The sequence below is a fragment of the Macrosteles quadrilineatus genome, unplaced genomic scaffold, assembly GCF_028750875.1.
Source record: "Macrosteles quadrilineatus isolate MER2022 unplaced genomic scaffold, UCM_ALF_1.0 Scaffold_1__1_contigs__length_201487025, whole genome shotgun sequence".
Taxonomy (NCBI): Eukaryota; Metazoa; Arthropoda; class Insecta; order Hemiptera; family Cicadellidae; genus Macrosteles; species Macrosteles quadrilineatus.
In genome coordinates, this window is record NW_026542594.1 from 167,556,295 (window position 1) to 167,582,121 (window position 25,827).

The following is a 25,827-nucleotide window of genomic DNA, read 5'->3' on the forward strand; positions in this document are numbered from 1 at the left end:
ATATTATAATATTATTAATTTCAACTTGTGTTCACGATTTTAAGCATTTACTGTAAGTCCCTTACCATGAGTACAAAAAGGAAAACAATTTCAGCTCAATCTCAAAATGTGCAAACAAGTTTTTTGTCAGTTTTAATAATATTCTTGATATACAAAATCTTCATTCTTTGTCAATACAACCATTTGGGAAATGTATACAAAGTTTCATCCAATGATTGACTTTGATCCCGACTGTCGACAGTTTCTAAACAGTTTGAGGAATATCTTGGAGACCAGCTAAAAGTATTCCCTGTACCTCTCAAGACAGTGTTTGCTGATAACCTATTAATGAAGCTAAATTACCCAAATTGCAGTACCTTTTAGGTGGATTTCAATCTCGGAGCAAGAAGTATATCATTTTATTGACAACCAGGTAGTTCTAAGATTTGGGAACTGATGACTGTTCGGAAAGAAAATATTAAAAGTTTGGAACAGTGATGAGAATTTAGAAGCTGTAAAAATTGAACTTAAGAGTCGGCAGGACCGCTGGCCATCTTGGATTGTCTGCCCATAACGGCAATGTTAATGGTTGAAGCATATTACGGCATTGTTTATTAACATAATAAGTTGAAAAATATCTCATTTAAAAGCTATTGAAACCGCATATGTGATTTGCTACCCACTTTGGAATTTTAATTGTTATAATTTTGTCAAACTACATAAATATATTGACTTAAACTGGGATTTTCAACCTCTAAAACAAAAGTTTTAAAAATCCAAAAAGCAATTCACACAGAAAATATATTTAAGAATCACATATAATTTTCTGCTTGGTAATCAAGCTTACGGTGCATGATTAATATGCTAACATAATATCTTATTATAATATTAACTGATTGTATTTTGTAAATGGCATTGCCGTGGAAAATAAAATGAAAATGAAAATATGTAAACACATGTTTTTGCTGATCGGTGCTAGGACAACCACTGTTTAGCCTGGCATCTGAAGTTTAACAACAATACAAAATGATTGTCTCCTGCCGACTCTTAAGATTAGTTCTTCAAATTTGTCTCCTAGCTCAGAGCTGCTAAGCACCCTGAAGATTTATTTTCAGAAAGAGATATACCAGTAATTACAAATTGAGCATATGTAATCAAAGGGATACTTAAAAACAAATATGAGACTGACGTTATCTGAGGTACCCGTCCACCCAATTACCTTTGATTACAAGGTTCTACTGTACGCATTAATTAGGTTAGGCAGCATCATTGAAAACCACACAAAGTTGATGTACAGAGGGTTGCAGTGAAGAAAGAACCAGACTGGATCCACCAGAAGTAAAATATCTTCAGTTTAAAAACTGGCCTGAAACAAAATCATCAGTGATTTAAGAGATGCCATTCATTAAAAAAAGGTCAGGATTTTTTTCAAAATGTTAAACCTAATGGAAGAGTATTTAAGAGAGAATACTGAATGTTTTTGGTAAAGTGATCTAAGCCCCTAACATTTTTCTGGATGTGTAAAGGATTGTACCCCTCTCTCCTACATCAAAGGCTAAGACAATAACCGATACACTAGCAAACCACCCACAACTTATAATAAAAACTTCTATATCATATCTTCATATTATATCTTCATACCAGAGGGAGCATGAACACAATTTAAATAAACAAAATACAACATATAAATTGTAGGATTGGTGAAATACCTTCTGTAGTTTTTTTACTAAGTTAGACTACCTGTTTCAAGGACCTTTTTGGTCCAATTCCAATGGCAATAGGCTTCAGTCCAACCACTGAAAATCTTTTCCAAGTACCAAACAGAAAATTTTGTATTAGTAGGTGAGCTTTATACTACTCTGCTAATAATTTAACACTATGTAAATCTACATTTTTTTTTCAAAAATACCATATAAAAACTCTGCCGTTTCAAAGTTGTGAATTTATGCATTTTTTAACTTTAAATGATACCTTCATGAATTTGGTATAGTATTTAAGATATAGTTAAACTAATTAATACAAAAATCCAAAATTTTTCCCAATTTATGGTTATTTAAATGTTTATAACTTTATTACTTCACACTTTTATATATCATTTAAAATCTCCTATCAGACGACATCAAGTTAAGAAATATCAAACCTAATAGCTGAAAAATCTCAATTTTTGGTTATAGGGCTAGGCGTATCCTGATAGCTTGACCATATCCATAAAGTTTTTGTACTGATTTACAGGAACTACAATTATACAAATACAGTCTACAGTAACTAAGCATACCCCACACCCCACCAGAAGCTGTGAAATATTTTAAAATACTGAGGCAGATGATTTGAGTTCCAGAGAGGAATCTATGGGGAAGTTTAGTATCTAGAGCCCCTTATAGTCTCCAATTTTCCCATTCTCATGTAAGCTATCTGAACTCTCCTTTTCTCAAACTTCTACATACAATTTTTGTAATAAATTGTGGTCGATTTAAAACAAAAACAAAAAAAGTACTCATTTACTTGACTCACTTCAGTCTAGGAGTTGCACGTAGTTGGCGGGGAACAGGCCGTAGCTGCCGTCAGGGGCCATACCTTGCCACCAGCCTGCGTCTATCTGGTCTATCCTGGTGATTATATCTCCAGGGTCAAACGAAATCTCCGTCTCATCGGCTGCCAATCAAAATGAAACTTTAAACACTTCAAATTTAAACACTAGTACACAAATAACCAAAGCATATATGTAATTTTTCAATAGTTGGATGACCAAAGTGACTTAACCAAGAAGTACGGTACACTTTGGTTTCCGTCCTATTTCTCGCACCTCATTAAATTGTATTTAATTGTTAACATATAAATACTGAGGAGTTTATTCTTCTAAGACCTTTGGGATCACTGTGAAATCCAGAATATCTTCCTTTAGTCACAGAAACATCATCTTCGTTGTCGAGGCAAAATCCTGAATACTGTATCAACAGAATCGCCATAATCGTCTCTAACGGTCATGGAAAAGTTATCAACAACTCCCACTATTGTGACAAAATCACGAATATTTCCCACGGTGATGTGGAGATTACAAAAACATGATCTTCAAATAGCGCAATCGTGGCGAAATCATGAACATCTCCCGTGGCTGTCTAAACATCATAATTAACTTCCTCGGTCACGAAAACATCATCGTCGTCTTGCATGAATGCAGAAAATTCACTAACATTTCTCAGCCGTGTAGACAATGTCATCGTATTTCGTGATAGTGGCAAAATTCTGTTCATCTCTCACGGCTATATAGACATTACCATCGACTCCCACGGTCATGAAAACATGATCGTCATCTAGCGCGATCGCTGCAAAATCATGAAATTCAGCCGCGGCTGTCTAAACAGCATCATTGTCTCCCACAGCCACAGTCACAAAAACGTGATTGTTGTCTAGTGCAATTGCGGCCATGTATACACCATCATCGCCTCCCACGGTTATGGAAAAGTGATCATCGTCATGCGCGATCGCGACAAAAACATGAATATTTCATTAGATTTTACATGATCCATAAAATTCCTAACTGTGACAACAAAATAAAGACAAATTCCTGACTTTTTAAGACCATTTTGAAATTCAATAACGATTCCCGACTTTCCCATTTTCTCCCGACTACTAGACACCCTGACATCAGTATCCAATAGTCAAAGATTATACTGATTTGATATGTATTTCAATGCAATATGTCTGGCTAAAACAGCTGGACTAGGTATGTCACACCACAATGTTAAGAAGTTAAAAATTCCAGGACATGCTTCAATATTTATTTTTTTAGCACTTGGCTAAGGAATATATTTAGGAAGAAGGAATGGATTCACAACATACTCACTAAAGAAAGTTTCTCCTACTACTATTTTCTCCTGAAGAGCCTTCCTCATAGGACAGAAACATAAAGATTATTTGCTGAATACATATTGTATGCTATCAAGTGCCTAGAACCTTTTTCTTGGGTGAGTTTATATACCAGTTCCTTCATCCTAATAATTAATTTTTTGACCAAGCGCTTATTCTTTCAAAACATATTTAAGTTGGTAATTTACCTGCTTGATAGTCATACAAGGCTTGAGCTCTCAGTCCTTCGTCCTCATAGTCTTCTAAACTTGCTCCATTGTTCAAGTAAGCATCGTCCAAATAAGGTTGGGCTCTTTCCAATGCTGAAAACACATAAGGTTCTTTAGTTGAACAGTTAGTAAAAGGATTTAATACCATTACAGAAATTATATTGAGATGTCAATAAATGTTGGAAAAAAGACTACACGGTTATTTACACACTGCTATCTGCAGTTACGGAAATTTTCATGTTAAAAACAAAACATTTAGTTTAAACTTTTCTGAATGAGAGATTAATTCAAAGCAGATTTACGTTATTAAAATTATCAAAAATAACAAAATTTGATTATTTCCAATCAGCTGTTGATACAGTAAATACTTACAAGTCGGTGCGTTCATGACTTACAGTAATGCTGGATATATGTGCCATTTGAAATTAAAATGTATGGAGTAGAGAGCTGTCTGGCTGTGTCTGATGATGTCATTGCATACCCAACAGCAGCACCACACTATATTTTTTAGGAAAAAAGCAACTGCACATTTTTTTCCAAGAAACCAATGACAGCAAACCGCGTCTTAACAAGTGTTAGGTCCCTGGTAACTTATTGGGTGTGCAACGACGTCAATAAGTTCACCTCGCTCAATCTGCACACCTCCTCTACTACATCAATCTTAATCTAAAATAGCCGTTATTACAAGGATAGCAAGAATACCACTAAAATAAAAAGTCATCAGGGCAACAGATATCAGGCCATTCTCTGTGTTCAACTTTCCTTGATGTTGTATAAGTGTCAACAACAAAACAAAAATACTGGCCTACATGTATTTTTATGAAGTATTAAATTTTGACACAGATTGTGAATACAAAGCGACATTGTTCTGTAGCAATTAAAGATTTAAATTTATTACAGTTCAAATAGGGCTTATCATTCCAGACCACTTACCATCAGCTGTATGAGATGAAAGCACTTCATTACCGTTTAAAGTACCATTGCTGTCTTGAATAACACCATTCTTTTGTTCCACCGGCACATTTTGTTGTGATGTTACAATATCTTCTGTAGTTTCTGGTTGCTTTTCAGTGTTCAAGACCTACCAACACCGTTAACAATTTTAAATCAAATAAACTACGAGTGATAGCTAAGTAATATTTTACATACATGTAGCAACATTTTCAGTTTTAAGCTGGGTTTTCCTAGATGCGGAAGCAGAGAGGGAAACGGGGAGAGCGGACTCCTCTTGTCTTAGGTAATTTAATGTTACTGTTTTCCTAAAAGCGGAGCGGAACGCCATGTTAACAACGAGCACATAATATGTTTATCGCTTTCCCCGTTCCTCTCTCCGTGCTCCGATTCCGCGTCTAGGAAAACCCAGTTTAACCCATTCGTCTACTTTGATGAGCCCTTCTCGCTGCTGCCACCAAGCCCCCTGTAATACATTGGCCTCGCCGCTCGCTCACGTCATAGTAGTTTGCTGTTTACTCAACAGATAGCAGCACAATACAGACTAAACTTCGTTTCCGACTTGTTGAATAGGTTGGGATATTTATTTGGTTTTTCGGGTAGCAATACTGTTGTTTGGTAAAAATAACTTGCATTTTGGTCTGCTGCTGTTTCGATGTCAACAGTGTGTTTATAATGGCGGGCCAACATGTGCAAAATAGTGAAATTGATTGCATAATTGACGGAAAAGGTTTTTTATTGAGTGACAGTGAAAATAGTGTTGACTATTATAATGAATACACAGAAAATCCGTGGCTCAGGAAAATGATGATGGAAGATATGAAGACCAAGAAGAGAAAGTGGAGGATGAAGTTAAGGCTGCATTTGACCCGGCTATTGTAGGTTTAGTTGATCCAAAATGATTGTTTCAGTAATATGGAAACTGAGGTAGGCTTAGTTGATCCACAATATGATTGTGTTTGAGATAGATTGAATAATACAGAAACTAGAGTTTATAGTTATATAAGGCTATATGAGTCTACATCTTATGACCCAATATTCAAACTGCAATGTGTGTATTTGAAACCAAATTTCCTACATCATTTATATTTTTATATGTCTTAAAACATTATTTGTAACATTGAACATCATTTTACTGAGAACCTGCTTTTGACCTAGTTGTCTACCAATCAAAGTCATGTGAAACTACGGCCAATTTCACTGAATCCAGTGAAGGGATGCAATGCAAGGGGTTTTAATATTTTGTTGATACATATCATCAAACAATGACAAATAGTTGATTTGTCTGTCTGATCGCAGCATCATAGCAAAACTGTCACATTTCATTAAACAACACCAGTTTTGATGACCAGGCTATAAAATCTAATATACGATATTGTGAGACAATTTTTTTTTTATTATTATCAAAGACACCACACGGAGGGCAAATATTTAATTTTGGCTGTAAAACTTAAACATTTCTATGACAAATTAGTAACGGGTGTTTTATTTGTGCACTTCTTAACAGGAACATTATATTTGTAATGCAGCTTACACTGGGTGGCTCGGGCTGGGGAGGACTGCTAGGCTCGGGCTCTGGGTGGTCTGTAGGCGGCCATCTCACCTTCTCCTTGACTGGGGAGACTACTGGAAGTAACAATACTGTGAGGTTACGATATTACAGCTGATTGATTCATGGATAACATCCAGAATAATGTGGAGTAACATGATATGATCAAAACAGTTCACATAAAACTTAACTCCAGAAAATTTGGAGGGATAAAGGGATAGGTTGGCCTATAAATATTCACTAATTAAAATGTTTGTTTCTAAATAACAAAAATGTACCTTTAAGTAAAAAATTCACTATTTATTTTTCAATTGTCAGATCAACTCTTTGTTATGGGTGTCAAATATGGGGTTTATGGGAAAGTGATTATGTAGATGGGACTCTTTGTTATTTTGTAAAGAAAATTTTAGGATTGGCAAAAAATACTCCCAACTATGCATTGTATCTCGAAACTGGACTAGAAAAAGAGTACATTTATACACTCAGCATGCATGCTCGTTACATCATACATGCTCTGTCACTGCCGCCGAACCGTCTACCAAATAAATTAGCAAAGAAAATAATCAGCGAAAATATTTATTGGAGCAGAGATTGGAAGGGTCTTGGAAGTAAACATGGAATTGAATTATCCTTTGATGTGAATTCCATTGAGGATACCCAGCGACACCTGTTATCAGTAGTAGAGGCAGTAAGGGGGGAGAGCAGGCGGGGGTTAGTCCAGGCGGCATTGGCCTCACGATACCACACAACTTATGCTTCACTGAATCTTGACCTTGGAGATAATGGATATCTATCAGATAACGTTCCTGATATTGTTAGACGATGGGTATTCAAAGTAAGGACAGAGACTATTTCCTTAAATTTTAAACCTTGGATGACAGACGCTAATTTTATATGTTCTTTGTGTAATCTAAATGAGAATGAGGACACTTATCATTTTGTTGCTCGTTGTCCAATTTTAACACAAATTAGAAATAAATGGCTATTGAAACCTGTTTTAACTCGCTCAGAGTTTATAAATTTTCTTAATGGTAAGGATTGGCGTTCGCTGGCAAATTTTCTTAAAGAGGCTTGGAAGTATAGGTGGGATTTGGTTTTAGAATTCAATGTCTAGCAGCAAAACAATATACATATTACAGCTTATTACAAATATTTCACATTTTTTGTTGTATAAAATAAAATGTTGTCAACCCGGCAGACGGTCTTATGACCATTGCTGTAATGTGCTGTTTTTAGTAATTTTGTTGTTGTTATGCAGAAGATTATGTTTAGTTATAAGTTCATATGTATTTATGTAGTTTATTTTTTTGTTAATAAAGCACTTTTTCATTTCATTTCATTTTCATAATTAAAATGTTTGGACTTTGGAAATAGTGGATGTATGTGGCAGGGTTTGGTACTGAATGTCTTGTATTAAATTTCTACAAGGATTAAAAAAGGATTATTGAAAAAGGTGAAATTACCTGTGTCTGGCTATCAATCCCATCATCAGTCCTAATACTCTTGAACTTCCTCGCACAGGACAAAAGTCAACTCTCCAAATAACCTCAACACTGGACCGACGGGCGTGTCTACATGTTCTTAGTTCAAATATAAGATGCTTACTGCACATCATCCATTTTTTATCCGTTACAGTAACATTTTTATGTGTAACGTTTGTGTATGTGTTTTCAAACTTCACAAGAAGTCCCAGTTATTTGTAATGGGGAAGTTTAAGAGCTTATATTAGGACTGATGATGATGATTTAAATCGTTGAAATGCATCTCCTGTAAAGGATACATCAGGATAGATCGGCAGACACAGGTAGTATAACCTTTTTCGATTGTCTATATTGATCCGGAACAACAACAAACAAAAATGAAACAAGGACTAAGTGGTATATAATTGACCTAATAACTGTTTGTGTGACAGCATTACTTGGGACATACTCCAGGCCAATTACAGTTCAAATTATACAGCACCTAAACGTAAGGGTAATGATAGAAAGGGATCATAAGGTCAGATAGGGTCAAAGATTAAAAGTTGTGGAAACAACCCATAGAGTTGAATGCAAATCCAGTAAATATTCTTTGCAAATAGCCAAATTGGATGGAAATCCCTATACAACAGAGTTGCTATGAAAGGCTATTGAAGATGAGCGAGGTTTACGGACATCAGTGGAAGTTATGTAGGCCAAACGTTTAAAAGTCTAACATATATTTTAAGAGCAAGAGGACCTTTGAGATAGTCCAATGAAGTAGATTGCTTATCAACTGAAAGCAGTGTGCATGCTTCCACCCCCTGTCCCTGTACTCAGAAATAAGTACAGTATTCAATAGAGATTTAATTAGATTTTTTTACCTGAAGAGTTGGAAGAAGGTTGATAGGAAGCTCTTCTTTGTAGCATTTGACCAGCTGATGTGTTTTGTTCAAAAACTGCTCTAGCATTGATAGTCCTCTTGGATATCAAAGCTTGGGCCTCCTAGAAATAAAGAAACGTTTAATGTTTTTAAAATATCCAAATTAGCTAATTTCTTGATACATTTTGAAAATGATTGAGCAAGGTTTACAAAACTGTGATTATTGACATTTACATACATGTAAAATCAATACATAGTACCTTATCTTCAAGTATAATCGAAATCAAAACCCCTTCAGCTTTGGTTTTCCCACTAAAATCTTTATTTTTAACAATTTTAAGGTCAAGGGGGGGGGGTTAAACCCCTAAACCCTCCATATTTAAACAGAAACCGATATGTGATAAACCCATCCAAATAGTAACACATCTCGACTGTCCTGAGCATTTTAAATAACTCAATCAGCTGTTTGCTGGTGAATTTTTATATAATCAGCTGATCTTAAGCCTTTGTATAATAAGCTTATTATGTGTTCCATGTCTTCTCCTAAGAATCACACAAAGCTTTTACACCCCCTAGGGGCTGCTTCCTAAACAAATCATGCAAAATTTGAAAGTGTGATTATTTCAACCGGCTTTGAGAAGTTAGCATAACAGTGAACGTTTTACAGATCCACTCAGTTAATAAGAAAATGTTTCAGTGACCAACTTTGTTCCTACCTGACTCCTTTCCCTTTTCAGGATCTCACTTCGTCCCCTCCTCTCAATCTCTTCTTGTTCTCTATCTTCTAGAGTGTCCTCCTTCTCCACTATGTTGGCCGCTTGCACCCTCATCAGTTCGTTCCTCTCCACCTCTCTCAAAACAGAGATGCTTTTGCTTCTCTCCTTAATCTTCGCTTCCCTTTGCACCGCTTCCTCAATCTACACAAATTATTCGTGAATGAATTTGCCAAATAAATTTAGTTACTCTGACTACTTTGGCAAACTAAACCTAAAAGTTTACTAAACTTACCATTGTACAAACATTGGTTTTGTAATTTTATACACGAGTTGTAGTCTATACAGAAGAAATAATCTGTTTCTGTATCTTAAATCACTATTTTTTATACTTCCTCTTCACAAAGTTTTATGAGAATAAATGGACTTATTTGATGTTTTACAGAAAATTGTAAAACACACTTACTTCACGCTGTTTAATTTCGTTCTCTAACTTCCTTTTTTCTTCTTCTCGACGTTTCCGCTCGGCTTCTTGTCTTTTCTTTTCCTCTTCTTCTTCTTTTTGCCAAAACTTGTCTCTTTCATTAGAATTTATTTCTTGCTGAGGGATAACTCTCTTGTATGTTGTCCCCTACAACAATTACATAATTAATTGCCTGGGAAATAAAGGGAATTTAGATTATCGAACCAAACTCTACAGCTTTTTATATTTTATTATACTTTACAATAGGTAACCGTGAGATGACTGTATTGTTTTAGTAATTTTACAGAATCGTAGTTTACCCTAAATCAGTTGGTGTGCATAAGAAAAACAGAGGGAACCCCTTTCTCAACCATGTAATTTTGATATTTGTTATGGATAGGGATTTTACAAATTAAAACCTTTGATTCTAAACATTTAAAAATGTGCATTAATATTAATAACTAACTTACTTCAGGGAAATTCCTCTAATGGGTGATTATTGTAAAGTACACAAAGAAAACCAATTGTTAATTGACAGAACAGGGTATTTATTTACCAGTTCTGTACAACTTGAACCCATGACTTTTCAGCAACTAATTGCCATCTAATCCTTATTTATATGTCTAGTTTACTTGATATAATATGGGAAATTAACAGAATTTCATAAAACATGAGTTGATAGCTTGGTAAATTATGAAAGCGTAGCTTTAATTTCAGAGGGAGAAAAAGAAATTACTTTTTAAATAAATTATTTCAGTAGCTCTTGAAAAATATCTTGCTTAGAATCGTAGAATTACAATCAGTGATTTGCACTGACTAATAGACATCTTGCAGAATATGAACCTGATTTCCAGAACTAAAGTTCACCACTATTGCATTAAAACAAGGCTCGTCCAACTCATTGCAAGAGCAACCCAACCCCAAACAATACAATACGCCAACCTCAACCCAAAAATAAAATATCAACAACACAATATATCTTACCACTGGTGCTGAATCTTTGACGGTTTCACCGCGGTTTTTGAAACTGTAAGCAGAAGCAGTAGCTTTGGATAACTTCTCAATAACAATATCGTTGTCAACTTCTTCTTCATTGCGGGCATTTATGGTGACGTGAGTGCCTTTCAGAAGATTGGTGACGTCTCTGATGTGGTTGGCACTTGTGGCTTTGCGATGGTGAGGTGCGCCCTCGCCTTGCTGAAAATAGAAAAAAATAGTTACTCTCAAACATAATGGGTCAATAATCTCATACTCAACTGATCAAAAAAATTATGTTGATAAAACTGTAAGAGAATAAATGACAATACCTAGCCTATTTGAATAAAGGAATGAAATGAAAATTTAATGAAAATATTCATATTATTTTATTACATTAACTAAACTATCTGTTGGTCCAACCTACGTACGGGAATCAAGTAGTCGATTAAAACTGAATATAATTCAGAACAGCTACTAATAAAGTCTGCATCCCAAGGTTAAAATCTGTGTAGGATGATTACCATTGAGTTAAACAGTATACACTCAAGCTAGAAGGACTGTGGTCAACACACTGATATAAAATCTTTTTTTGTACATTTGTTGTAAAAATACAGCATATGGCTTCTCTAAAAAGAGCTAATGTAGCCTAAATGCTTAGTTAAAATAATCTTTGTAGGTTATATTTCCAAAATAAAGAATGTCCTGGTTGACTGAACTAAATATGTTGTATTGACTATTGATCTATAAAATGTTAAATATTCTCAGTTATTATATATGAAACATCTTATAGGCCTATTACTGGGAAAATTTAATATGTCTTTTAGCGAATTTCCCTATAGGGAAGTAGCTATTACCGTAGGTGGCACGGTAAGACCTAAGCCCGGGACCGATTTACTTTTTCATTTTGATATCCCCAGAGGCCAAAAACACCATTCGTTCAAATTTTTATATATGTATATATATATACGTCCGTGAACGCGATAACTTGAGTAATTTTTGACCGATTTTGATGAAATTTGGTTTAAAGGTGTAAGGCGGGATAAACTTGAATGAGTTTGCAAACCAGTATGATCGGACCATGGGAACGGGGTTTTACAGGGGGTTTTGTTGGGTAAAAATTGGTTTTTCTCATTTTTAACCCTCAAAACACAAAATTTCCCAATTTCTCTCTAAACCCTTTTAAAGAGCTTAAAAAAAACAAATAATTTAGTATATCAAAGTTTTTTTTGTACAGTAATCGGCAACAGAGAAAATTAAAAAAACTATAAATTTAAAATTCCCATGTTATTCTTATGGAGAATATTGTAAAATGTTGTAGTTTGCTTGTTTATGGATATATTTTTATCAAACTTGGCTAATTTATTTATTTTATACTAAACGAGACGTAGGAATTGGCTAACTCAGGAACTCGCTAACTCGGTCGTGTGTCGGAACTGGCTAACTCTGGAACTGGCTAACCGTCTCAGTCAGGAATTGGCTAACTCCGGAACCCGCTAACTCGATTTTGTCTCGTGGCGGAATTCGCTAACTCTGGAAGTCGCTAACCCAGCCGCGCCCACTGCATGGAGCGTTGCCAACCTTGCACGACGAAATAATTGTACACTGCCGTATTTCAAAATATCAGTGTCAATGAAGATACAGTAAACGTTATTGTTTTTTTGTTATCAACTCCACTTTGAACAGATAACTAGCCCAAAGTAATTAAAAGACAATTAAAAAGTAATGAAAAAGTGTTTTTTTATTGAACTGTACAATGGCCAATTAATTAAATGTTTATGATTTTGATCTTAAACATAAATGCTATCAGTATAAAAAAAATAATAAAATGTGAAAAATATTGAAAATTCAGTTTAATTGGTACTAAATAATTAAACATCTACGAAATTAAGCTAAAATACACGCAAGTTCTCAAACACGGAAAACAAATTTAATCGTAATGTCGTAATAAACCAAAACCATCAATTAATACAGTAATCAACCATTGTAACTTTCATAACTAATTCATAGATTTAAAATTAAATGTTCGTCGTTGAATCTTCCAACTTACGTGTAAAAAAATATGACATAGACTAAGTTTCATATAAATTATGGAATAGCTTAGGCCTAAATCTAGGCCTAATAGTTCAAACCAAAGCATTGTAGGTCTACTAGTAAATAGTTGCCTAATTCTAAAATGTGTTGAATTTTTTAGTAATAATGTTACATGTTTTAAAACAGTTTTTAGATTGTACACCTATGCACTCTAGTAAATAATAGGAGAAGATATAATACATATAATAAAACGGAACAGGGTTATTTTAATTCACGATTCTTAATCAACGACTTGACGGATTTTCCTGATTTGAGTGTTGGGTTTCCTTTATATTGTTTTTATAATCGAGTGTATACCAAGCCATTGCTCGGTTCCCCGTTCCCCGGTACTGAGCTACTCAATAGACAATAGCTTTGATTTTAGATAAGATCAGGTAGTTTTAGCTATAGCCACCATTCATAAAAATGGTAACAAACAAGAACGCCTGGCAGTGGCGGTTCCAAGGGGGGGGGCTACAGGGGCTAAAGCCCCCCCCTTGGACCCTGGAAAAATAAATTTAAACATACATTTCGCCCTTAAAACACACAATGTCATAAAACAGACATCAATGTAGATTTTATTAAACTTAATAAGCGATGGCAGGAGTAGTATTAAGTTCCACATAGATCAACTTTGTGGACAATAGCACCGCAAATAAAACAATATTACGCAATGGAAAGTTAGTTATACAGAGGTGGCTTTGGTTATACGCATCATCCAATTTTTTCAGCAGTCAGCTGTTGACATGCTAGGGCAAAGGCGAGCGCCGAGCGTGCGAGCAAGGACCATACAAGGACGGGAAAACAGCTGATTTCCTGATGTTCCATAGTTGTCAAATTGTCTGCTAGCCACTAACTTTATACAGGCCACAGGCATCAACCAGCAATCAGCGGTAGCACCAGTAGCCTTTTACCATTTACTATATTAACACTAATGTTAAAGTTTTGTATAGTCAATGTACTGAATTCGATACTATACATATTGTGACAGATCTATGAAATGGACTGTAGAAAAACATAAGTTTAAAAAACGTATCTACTTGCTTGCATGACATATAAAAAGCATATAATAGGTGAAATGGAAGGTTTTAGGATAATTATTGAGCACAGTTCTAGCCGTTAGAAATGGTCATATAAAAGTGACCAAAAGGCTTATTTTTAGGAGATATGGCTTCGTAGTCTACAGTAGGCCTATGTTTTGAAATTCATGAATGCAAGTTCGTCATAGTTTGATTTTTAAAATGTCTACTTACTTGCTCATGACAAAGACAAATAACAGGTGAAATGGCAGGTTTTTGGACAGTTGGACACAAATAGACGTCAATAACGGCTTTAGAAAGTCAGTAAACAGCCTTTTGGACGATATTGCCGTAGCCTACAATATGTTTTGAGATTTCTGAATGCAATCGTCATAGTTAGTTTTAAAAATGTCTATACTTATTCATGACAAATAAAAATGGGGAAATGGGAGGTTTTGCACACAGTTCTAGACGTTAAAACTGGCTGTAGAAAGTCACCCAACGGCTTTTTTAGGAGGATATGGCCGTAGTCTACAGTGTTTTGAAATTCATGAATGCAATAGGCTATGCAATCGCCATAGTTTAATTTTTAAAATGTCTATTTGCTCATGACAAACAACAGGTGAAATGCGGAGTTTATGGACAATTAGGCAAGGTTTTAGGTGTTAAAAATGGCTTTAGAAAGTCACCAAACTGCTTTGAAAATTCCAAATTTTCCCGGGGGAGGACCCCCCAATGCTCCACCCACAGTCCACACCCTCCAAGCCCCCCGGTGGCCCACCCTTGACAAGGTCCTAGAACCGCCACTGACGCCTGGGTCCATTTAGAACCATAAAAACTCAAAACTTTTAAAAAGTAGGCCTACTGAAAGACGTAAAATTAATATTAATTAAACAAAATTAAGAGGATGACACGGGTTGTACACTACAGTAGGCCCAATAGCCTACGATAATAGAAATTTGCAATTTGTATCTATGCATAGACAAATTTTTTATGCAATCCATTAATACATTAGGCCTACCACTTTATAATGTATTGATCAATATTTATTTAAATTCAATAGCTCTATTTTTAAATAAATTACCACTGCAATGCATTTCTGTAATGGCGTTTAACGTGTAAATTTTATCATGATTTATAATTCAATTTTATGATTAAAGGTTACGAGCCCAGTATATAAAATACGAACTTAATAATTTTATTGCAGAAGTTAACAAAATGGTATTTATTCGAATAAAAGAAACAAAGGGTGGACTACGAAAATAGATATTTTATAACATGTATAATATCCTAATTAAATGTACAGTATTATCATTTTGCATCACAATAAACTACTATTTAAGTAAGAAAACCACATATAAAACATACTCCCTTATATTAAACTTAGTACATTTCTCATAGTAGTTATGTCCGGTGCACTGTCTTTAGAGGTCGTGTTTTGTTTACAATTGTTTCTTGTTTTCAGTAATTTAAAACCTCGTTTAACCAAATAAAACGTTTTAATCACAACTTATAACACGTACCCTATTTATATAACCAAACAGTAAAGAACAAATCATGAAGTTAACTATAAAATAATAGAAACACAATTTCGTCGACACTAGCGATCAGTGTCACCGGACATGAATTAGACACGAAAAACGAACTTCAAAGTTTACAATAGGATGTAAAGTTTACTTGTGTTGGTTAGTCTATGGTAAGACTATAATGCATTTTCTACCCTAATAACCATAAGAATAATATTAAAATACTTCTAAATATATTTATTTTATCGGCTACGTTGCTCTTACTCCTAATTATTCGTAGGATACGACATTATGGTACCGATACCGATTATAGTACCGATAGGTACTACACTTTCGGCAACACTGGCCAAAAATCTTCGTGCTTGGCTCCCATTGGACGGCCCGCGAGGCTTCTGATTGGGAGTTAGCGAGTTCCGCCGAGGGACCGAGTTAGCGACTTCCGTACGAGGACAGAATTCGCTAACCCGGCTCTAGAGCGGGTTAGCGGGTTCCGGAGTTAGCCAATTCCGAAACCGAACAAGTTAGCGAGTTCCTCCCATCGACCAAATTTGAAGATAGGGCGTTTAACATGGGGTTAGCGAGTTCCAGAGTTAGCCAATTCTGCGGACCCTACTAAACTATTAATATTTTACAAAAAAATACACTTTATTAGTTTCCTTGTAGCAGCAAACCTAGGTACACATTAAACTTAAACCTAATGTTATTTAAATAGGTTTAATTAAAAATCAATTCACACAAATGAAAATTCGCTTAGTCGGCAGGTGTGCTGCAGCGGGGGTATTTTATGTTAATGTAGTAAGTGGAAAATTCCCCGCAACAGAAAACCTGCAGACTAAGCGAATTTCCATTTGCCTGATTTGATTTTCACTTAGGCTAAATTTTTTGGACAAAAGAGAATCAAACTCATCTACAGAATATTCCTCTAGCCTGTACACAGCAATAATTTTGATAAGAATGTCCTCATTTCATTTGACTTGTAATCCAGGATATCAGCAGTTAATAGATTAGGCCTATCGTTGTCTGTACAATCACAAGACAGATAGTCTGTTGCATTTCGAAAGAATTTTTTTACCATAATAGCTTATTCTCTATAATCTTTTGGACATTGGGTGAGTTCCCAAACCCAATTTTCCACTGAATCTTAAGAGATATTTGAAATAAAAAAATCAGCTTGATTTGAGAATAAATTTGATATTTTGTAAAAGGCTAGCCTACCCATTGTTTGCCAACACTGTAAAACACCTTACTATCATTCAAAGCATAAAATATAATGGAATGGAATAGAATCTGATAAGAGAGGTATAAATTCAAAAGTATTGAGGATTTTTGTTTAAATTATTTTGATTGGAATTAAATTTTGAATGAGATTGCAAGAGATTACCACAACGTAGTTAAAAGTTTGCGACATTTTTGAGAATAAATTTTTAGATTGGAGTCTATATTGTATTTCATTAACACTGTACCAGAGTCAGAGATGTAGATACTTATTTTTTTTAAATTCAAGATTCTAAATTCATGAATTTAACCGTCAACAGTCTTTCCGTAGGCCCCCCCTGTGCTCCCTCCAACTTTTAGGAATTGTTATCAAAAATACAATATTTTGGCTTATTTTTAGACCTTATAGTGCTGATATGTTGTGCGTGACAAATTCTAAGAGTGATGATGCAAAACAAATTCTTATTGCATTGGACATTGGTATAGTCTGATCAAAATCTGTTACTTTACAATCATTAATTAAATTAACATTCGCCTATTTTGTCTGATGATGATTGGAGTGTCCAATCGAAATCAATCACCACTTACCATCCTTTATGTATATTTACCGTCTTGTGAGTAACAGAATAAGCGTAAATATATGTTTTAAGTGTTATAAGACATTTCTTTTATTTACTATCCGTCAATGTAATAAACATGTACAATGCTGATCAAGAAGTTATTTAAAAATTGTTCATCTTTCTAGAAAATGTTTTGAATTAAATAGAAATCAAAATGTGTATTCTACAGTGCTTGATAGGCAAATACCAATTAATTATTTAAAACAAAAACAATCTTGGCAAAGAAGAAATTATTTTCTAAGTCTATTTCACAAAACTTACCCAATTAACAAGAACAAATTTGTTCAAACTGGTTTTCGGGTCTAAAACCTTACAGAAGGCATACATAATTTTCCCACTGTTGAGATCTTCACGCATCTCTTCAATACCTCCGTCTAAAACATAAAAAAATCTATTGAACAATGTTCACATCATTCATATTTAGTAATTTAACTTATTTGTAATAGGCTAACAATTTTTATGCACAACCTAAAATAACTTCTAATTGCTTCTTGACATGGACAAGGATGGAAGTGCTATCAGTAACACCGCTTGAATTATTTCATGATCAGGCAGTAGGACAAAATAATAGTAGAACTTTCATAACTTTTAACTGAGGCCTATGATTATATAATAAAACATTGAATCCAAGTCCATCAGAAGCTGCATCATTACCAGCAGGAGTAGCGGCCACCAATACTAGTAAAAGATAAGTAGCCTACATGCTATTCACACATGAAATATTCACACATATGATACAAGAACTCGGGAAAATGTTCAAATTACTTAATAATTCTAAAAAAGCAATTTCAAACAAAAATCCAACTGTTTTTGGGATAAAATATTATAGGCTAAATAATAATAAAATCTGAAAAGAGTTTTAAATGCTTTGAAAGGAAACTAAAAAGATTTCTTGCGACCAAAGTGCTATACAGTTTTGAGGAATTTTTCCGTGTTTAAGGTCATTTAAATGGGTCGCCGGAATTTTATCCCCCTGGAATTTTACCCCCTGGGCAAAGCTGACGTCACTATGACGTAGTAACCTGAGCGGGCAAAAGTTTGTTCGCGGCCGGAATTTTACCCCCGCGGATTTGGAAGTCTAATGAAAATAGTCAGAGCGTGATTAATTAGATTAGCGATGAAAACCGGAATTTTACCCGCTGTCCATATAACTAGCGTTTAGACAACTGAAGATGTACGGGCTGGATTTTTACCCCCGGATTTTCTTCCCGTTGCGAAGTACAGGTACAGCAGCTAGTATTGAAATAAAACTGTTCTAAACTAACCTTTAATATAACCAACCAAACTTGCTGTAGGCCTAACATTTCAAATTTCCGGTTGACATCCCACACATGCTGCGGGAATAAACTTTATTGAATCGATTATAAACTCAATCAACAAAAATGAAAAAGTAATTGGGATCTTCCTTGATTTTTCAAAGGCATTTGACAGTGTGACTCATGATAAGCTGCTTGATGTTCTTTCTAGTTTGAATATTGATAATAAGGAGCACAAGTGGTTTTCTTCTTATTTAAAAAATCGGCAACAATGTGTCCAAATTCAACATAAATTCAATTATCCCAATAGTAAATACACTTATACTCAAAACTATTATTCTGATTTTAAAACAATAAAACACGGGGTTCCTCAGGGATCCATCCTAGGCCCTCTATTATTCCTTTGTTACATGAGAGGATTGCCAAAAGCTATAAATGCAGGAGGTTCTGTATGCCTGTATGCTGATGATACCAGTATCATAGTTACAGGGGAATCCCAGGAAGAAATAGAGCTTAAAACATTTTTAAATCTTGTATCAGTCAGTGAATTTTCAAACAGTAAAAATCTTTTAATTAATTCAAATAAATCAAATTTTTTATCATTCAATACAAAACAGGCTAGATTAAAATTACAACCAAACGTTCAGCTAGATGGATCAAAAATTATTCAAGTAAACCATACAAAATTCCTTGGATTGATTCTAGACGAGAATTTGAGTTGGGATAAGCATGTTGATCATGTAGTAAATAAAATGTCAACTGGCATACATGCTTTGAGACAAATGTCTCATGTATGCAATATTGATACTCTCAAATCAATCTATTTTGCTCTGATCAACTCGCATATGGCTTACGGTATTGCTATATATGGCGGGACTAGTAATAAAAACCTTAAAAAAAGGTAAATATATCGACCTCCGGACCTCACGCGAAATTAAAAATTTCTTTTTTCAAAATGGTTGAAATTTGACGCTGATTTCACAAATGATTGTCGTTTTTTTCGGAAACGTCCCGTTTTCCCGGAAAATGGGAAAAACGGGAAAAATAGTTTTTGCTCAAAACCCATGGTGTGGGTACTCAAATTATGCGGAATTTCCTCCTGAACAAGAATATGTAAATTTTATTACGATCGGACCACTATTAAGTAAAATATCACCGAAAAACAGGAAAACGGGAATTTTTTTTTCTCAAAACCCATGTTGTGGGTACTCAAATTGTACGGAATTTCATCCTGAACAAGAATATGTAGTTTTTATTACGATCGCTTTTTAGTAAAATATCACCGGACAGGTTAACTAACCTAACATAACCTACTTAACTTAGGTTTATATTAGGTTAGGTTAGGATAGGTTAGTTTAGGTTAGGTTAAGTTAGGTTAGGTTAGGTTTGGTTGGGTTAGGTTAGTTTACTTACAATACTCATGTTATTGATAAACTAACCCAACCTAACCTAACTTTCGAACTTAGGTTAGGTTAAGTTAGGTTAGGTTAAGTTAAGTTAGGTTAGGTTAAGTTAGGTTAGGTTAGGTAAGGTTAGCTTAGGTTAGTTTACTTACAATACTAACCTAACCAAACCTAACCTAACCTAAACTAACCTAACCTAACTTAACCTAAGTTCGTAAGTTAGGTTAGGTTGGGTTAGTTTATCAATAACATGAGTATTGTACCTAACCCAACCAAACTTAACCTAACCTAACCTAACAAAACTCAACCTAACCTAACTTAACCTAACCTAACCTATTCTAGTAAACTAGCCTAACCCAACCAAACATAACCTAACCTAACTTAACCTAACCAAACTTAACATAACCTAACCTAACAAAACTCAACCTAACCTAAACCAACCTAACCTAACTTAACCTAACCTAACTTAACCTAACTTAACCTAACCTAAACTAACCTATCCTAAAAACCTAACCTAACCTAATCTAAACCTAAGTTAGGTTATGTTAGGTTAGTTAACCTGTCCGGTGATATTTTACTAAAAAGCGATCGTAATAAAAACTACATATTCTTGTTCAGGATGAAATTCCGCACAATTTGAGTACCCACACCATGGGTTTTGAGCAAAAACTATTTTTCCCGTTTTTCCCATTTTCCGGGAAAACGGGACGTTTCCAAAAAAAACGACAATCATTTTTGAAATCAGCGTGAAATTTTGACCATTTTGAAAAAAAAAACTTTTAATTTCACGTGAGGTCCGGAGGTCGATATAATTACCTAAAAAAATTCTGAAACAGCAAAAGAAAGCATTACGAGTTATCTTTAATATAAAAAATAGAACATCTACAAAACCATATTTTTCCAAATTAGGTATCATGACGGTTTATGACCTATATATATTTGAAACCATTTTACATGTAAAAAAATTTAACACACAAAAATACAGTCAAAAATCACATACATACAACTTGAGAAATAAAAGATATGTAGAACCACATAAATTACAGATTTTTGAAAATAAAACAACTTTTATTGGTACTAAATTTCTTTATAATCTGCCTAAGAATATTCTTTGTGAAGAAAAATATAACAGTTTCAAAACCCGCCTTAAAGAATACCTATTGACTCATCCTATCTTTTCAAGTAAAGATTTTTTTATTAATTCAAGGAATGTAAAATAAAAAAATTGTATTAGTGTCATTGTCATACAACAACATAAAAACAGTTTTATTTGTAACCATAATATTTTAGCCTAATTAAGGACATTTATTAGTTGTAAGATTTGACTCTATTCAATGTATTCATGTAAATACAAAAAATGAATAAAGATGATTTGATTTGATTGATGCTTTTTCTGTTATATCGAACGAGATTTTGAAATGGTAGGTATATCAAGTTTGGAGCAGTTTCATTTCTTAATCCATATAATACAATGGGTAAACAAACAAATGCAACATGATAACAATTAGGCATAGATCTAATAAAAAAAAATAAAAAAATTACATAGCCTAGGCCTAAAACAAGATCAGTTATCAACTTGTAATTTAAATGTGTTTGAAGGGATATTAAGTTAAAACAGAAGGAATAAGTTATATGGATTGTATATTTACAATCAAATGAAATCTTACTAACTAGTGAACCCGTGCTGCTCTTCGCGCCGCAAAGCAACATATCAATTTAGAAAACAAATCCATCGTGTTATATATTGATTCTAAGTCGAAAATAAAATACAGTAATGAATGAAGCCTTAGATGGAAAGTAGAGAATCCATTTTCTATCCTATTTTATTTACAAAAGTACTTCCTTGAATAACTTACTAAGTTTTTAGTTGTGAAATCAATCACCTTCAGGAAAATTACCCTGGTCAGAATTTTCCGCAATGAATATGGGTACACCATCAAAATATGTAGCCCTACTTAAAGCAACATAAATCCCATGACTGAAAACTGGTCTGGGTAAGAGCAGTGCTACTCTTTTAAGTGATTGCCCTTGTGCTTTATTGATTATCATTGCAAATGATAAAGCTAACAGAAATTGGCAGCTTTCCATTTTAAATGGTAAGTTTGTTTCCAACGGGCACATTTTTATCCTCGGAATCAAAATATGTCCCCTCTCACTTGTTCCAGTTAGGACTTTTACATTCTATTAAATTGTTAACCATTTTGGCCACTTGGAGTCTTGTTCCATTAATGAGGCCATTCTTGGTGTATTGATATTCCTCATCAATAAAACCATTGCCCAGTTTTTTAAATCAATCTGTGTCTTGGCAATCCACCGACCTCCATATTGTTTAAAAACTCTGCTGGGCATTCTAGATGGGCGTTTAAATTATCTCCAAGCAAACTATAAATGATTTCGAACACCTTGGGCTCAGCTGGCAATTTTTTCAAGACTTTGTTGTTGATCAAATCACAGTCACTGTTTTTGGAGCTATGGCGTTGTCTTTCATTTTGACCATTTTGTATACTTTCAACGACGTTTGGTTGGATGAAATCATCAGCGCATCCAACTCCAAGCATTTTTGCTGGCAAAATGGGGAATCCATCAGCTTCCTATCAGCTTTAGCCTATTTGAACTCTTTAATTTCCTGCTCGTGTACGTATTGCGTCATGAAGTTTCATATATAGCTCTGCTCGAAGTTTTGACTGTTCCCTATGAATGAAACCGAGACGTTCACCTTCAATTCTGGTAAAAATTTCAACTATATATTGAAGTTTAACCTTACCACCACAGCAGAATACTGAAGCCTAACAGATAGCCTGTGGGCCTCCGGTGTGTAGTTGTCGAGTCAATCCCTCCATAAGGGAAAAGCAAGGGATAGGCTATTGTATCAAGACCTGAACAATGTGCAGCCAAATCTTCTGGGGTCCCATTTTTAGGATAGGTACACAACAAATAATTTAAAAAAATTTGTATAGCAACAAACATGAATTAGTAGTATAGGATTTGTTTTGTTTTGATTTATAAATAAATTGTCTGGTAGATCAGCTGTTTCGTGTTAAATTAATGAATGTCAAAGATTTGTAATTTTAAATAGGTATTACAGTAGCCTACGGTTTTGTAAATCATGGTAACTTTTTCTCAACTAAATTTTACTATTCCCAGCTTTAAAATAAAGTAGTATGATCCATTATTAGTATACTTTAATATACATTGGTTACCAAACGTGATAACATTTAATATACATTAACAGTCATAATAAACACTAATTTTTTATGTAGTAGACTTTGACTATTTTCAACTAAAAACATATGTTTTTATAAATTAAAAATATCTCCCATGTTATCCTTATGGAGAAAAAACTGACTTTAAGGGCCTCTGACGCCCTTACCAACGACTTTATCAAAAATCTAATACCGTTGGGCACAACTACACGTTTTAACCTTTATTTTGAGACCTCTAACGTCAAAATTGGGCAAATAATAACGGAGGAGTTCGATTAACAAAAAACGGCTTAGCCTATTATATATATAGAATAGATATAGATAGATATAGATATTATAAATGTGAAAGTTTGTGTGCTTGTTTGTTTGAAGTTCAATCACGCATTAACTACTGAACGGATTGAGCTGAAATTTGGCATGATGATAGCTCACACCCCCTATTAACATATAGGCATATTCTTATCTCAAGAATCCTTTCGGGCTCCGCCCCAGTGGCTCTGTAGTTCTCCATGTTAACCTTATGAGTAAGTATTCATATTTAAATGGAATTAAAGAATTTAGTCAGCTGTTTCAACTAAAAAAGTTGATTCTATGACACGAAAAGCATTAAAAAGTTATAGGATTTACCAATAGAGTGCAGCACTGTTTTTTTTGCATTTATGAAAACAGCTAATTTGAACTAAGCAGCAACAAAAAACTGTGATACGCAATGAGAACTGTCAAAGTAGGATTGTTTACAGTTAAGTTTATATTTTTAATTTCATGGCTAATTTGTGATATTTTGCGAGTTTTGGATAATTTATTTTTCTCTATTAGTTTAGGTGAATTGGTAGAACATTATAGCTATGGTTAGATGTGTAATACTTTAATTAACTGTAAATTAAAAGAAGCAAATTTTATCAAACTGTGTTCTCCCCCATTGCAAACACAAAGCTTGAGTACTTATAACTGCAATAAGCATTTTATACTTGCATGCAAACCCCGTACGAAGGACGGGTACTCTGCTAGTAATCAATATATCGACAGTTTTAATCAATATTTTAAATCAATTGAATGTAGGGTGTAAGGTAATGTGCAGCCTTCTTCAGACTCAGTTGTTTTGCTGATGTTGCTTCTTAATTACGTGGTAAAGGAATGGCTCAAATTAACTTAACAAAGCTGTTTGAAAAAATGTGTCTTACCTCCCTTACCCACAACCTTTAAATCATTTGTTTGTCCTTCATAGCTGAAGAGAGCCCTGCAATATGAACAGAAATAAAATTACATACAAAATATAATGAGTGAATAAGTTAGTATTAAAATAATACAGTGTGTGTTGTAATTATTTCAACATTTTAATTACCTAACTTAAACATTTATTAGGCCTATGTCTAATGTGTATGGAATAACACCTCAATCATTAAATAATTAGGTTCACTTAGATCCTGTTAAAAAATGTTTAACATTAACTTAAATCTAGGCTACTAAAAAAACCAGAATTTAGACCAATGCTTTGAAAAAAGGAGCTTTTAGCTTTTATTTAAATAGGCTAATAATTTCTGTACCAGAAGGGGGCGTCTAAAAATTTTGCTAATGTGCCAAACAAGACAGACTACAAACTGTTAGAAAACATAGGAACGTGACTAACTTATTAATTTAATTTGGGCTGCACTCTACTTTAGGTCCTACACTCATTCGGATAAAAATATCGATCGATATATCGATTAATCGATTGTTTCATTCGATATATCGTTTGGTTAGGTAGGTAGCCTAAGGTTAACCTAACCTAACTAACCAAACGATATATCGAATGAAACAATCGATATTTTTATTCGAATGAGTGTAGGACCTAAAGTAAAGTGCAGCCTTAATTTGTCCTTACACATGCCGCTCAGAAAGTTAAGTTAGGCCTAACTTACTTATTTTAATGAGGAAAAAGCTAAATGAAAGATGAAGGTAAAGAGGATGTAATTCATTTTTAATATACATTGTATTTTAGTATGCTTGGTAAAAATCAGAGATTTAAAGCTTATATGCTTGGCTAGAGTTTCAAAGCTAGATTAAAAATTTAACTTTTGATAAAGCTCAGTAGTCTTAGGTATGAGTCAAGCACTTGAGCGTAGTTAGGCCTATATTGAGTTTTTATTTTAAAATTACCATCTGATATAAATGTATTCCTATAAACACATTCTAAAATAATCTAATTGTAATACTCTTACCAGTTGGTGTTGGTTTTGTCATCCAAAACATCCTTCCAAGCGGCTATGAGGGCGTCTTTATATTTTTCTATACCCAGCGCCATTGATTTACATTTATTTGATCAATCTTTTAATCGAACAAGTAAAATTTCTTGTGAACACCGGAAAAACAATTAAACCGTAATATTCACAGTTAGTGAGATAAGTCATGCATAAAACACTTGAGGTCAATTAACCTAAATAGTAGCTAAGCAGGGAAGCGGCTGAGGCTGAACGACCGAACGGCTTT

The 25,827-nt window shown here is 34.1% G+C and overlaps 1 protein-coding gene across 2 annotated transcripts; it reads right to left on the reverse strand.

The window, feature by feature from the left end:
- Positions 1-35: 35 nt before the first annotated feature.
- Positions 36-25,827, reverse strand: LOC128989317 (drebrin-like protein). 2 transcript variants are annotated; one of them, XM_054411203.1, is made up of 12 exons: positions 25,560-25,827; positions 24,543-24,598; positions 17,761-17,873; positions 11,056-11,268; positions 10,075-10,239; positions 9,612-9,812; positions 8,897-9,017; positions 6,541-6,629; positions 4,989-5,136; positions 4,035-4,148; positions 2,491-2,631; positions 36-1,345 (listed from the first exon to the last, which is right to left on the reverse strand). In XM_054411203.1, the coding sequence occupies exons 1-11, from the start codon at positions 25,640-25,642 to the stop codon at positions 2,492-2,494; spliced, it is 1,443 nt and encodes a 480-aa protein (XP_054267178.1). In that variant the 5' UTR covers positions 25,643-25,827; the 3' UTR covers positions 36-1,345; position 2,491. The 2 variants fall into 2 exon arrangements, with proteins under 2 accessions (XP_054267178.1, XP_054267175.1); XM_054411200.1 differs by having other exon boundaries at positions 6,541-6,632.

What these genes read in the sequence shown, in the direction of transcription:
- LOC128989317 (XM_054411200.1), bottom strand. Translation starts at nt 25,642, where the DNA reads ATGGCGCTGGGTATAGAAAAATATAAAGACGCCCTCATAGCCGCTTGG. An exon ending in ACGAAATTAAACAGCGTGAA is followed by an intron (nt 9,813 to 10,074) that starts GTAAGTGTGTTT and finishes TAATTTGTGTAG; the next exon opens with ATTGAGGAAGCGGTGCAAAG. An exon ending in CCCAGCCCGAGCCACCCAGT is followed by an intron (nt 5,137 to 6,540) that starts GTAAGCTGCATT and finishes CGGTGTTGGTAG; the next exon opens with GTCTTGAACACTGAAAAGCA.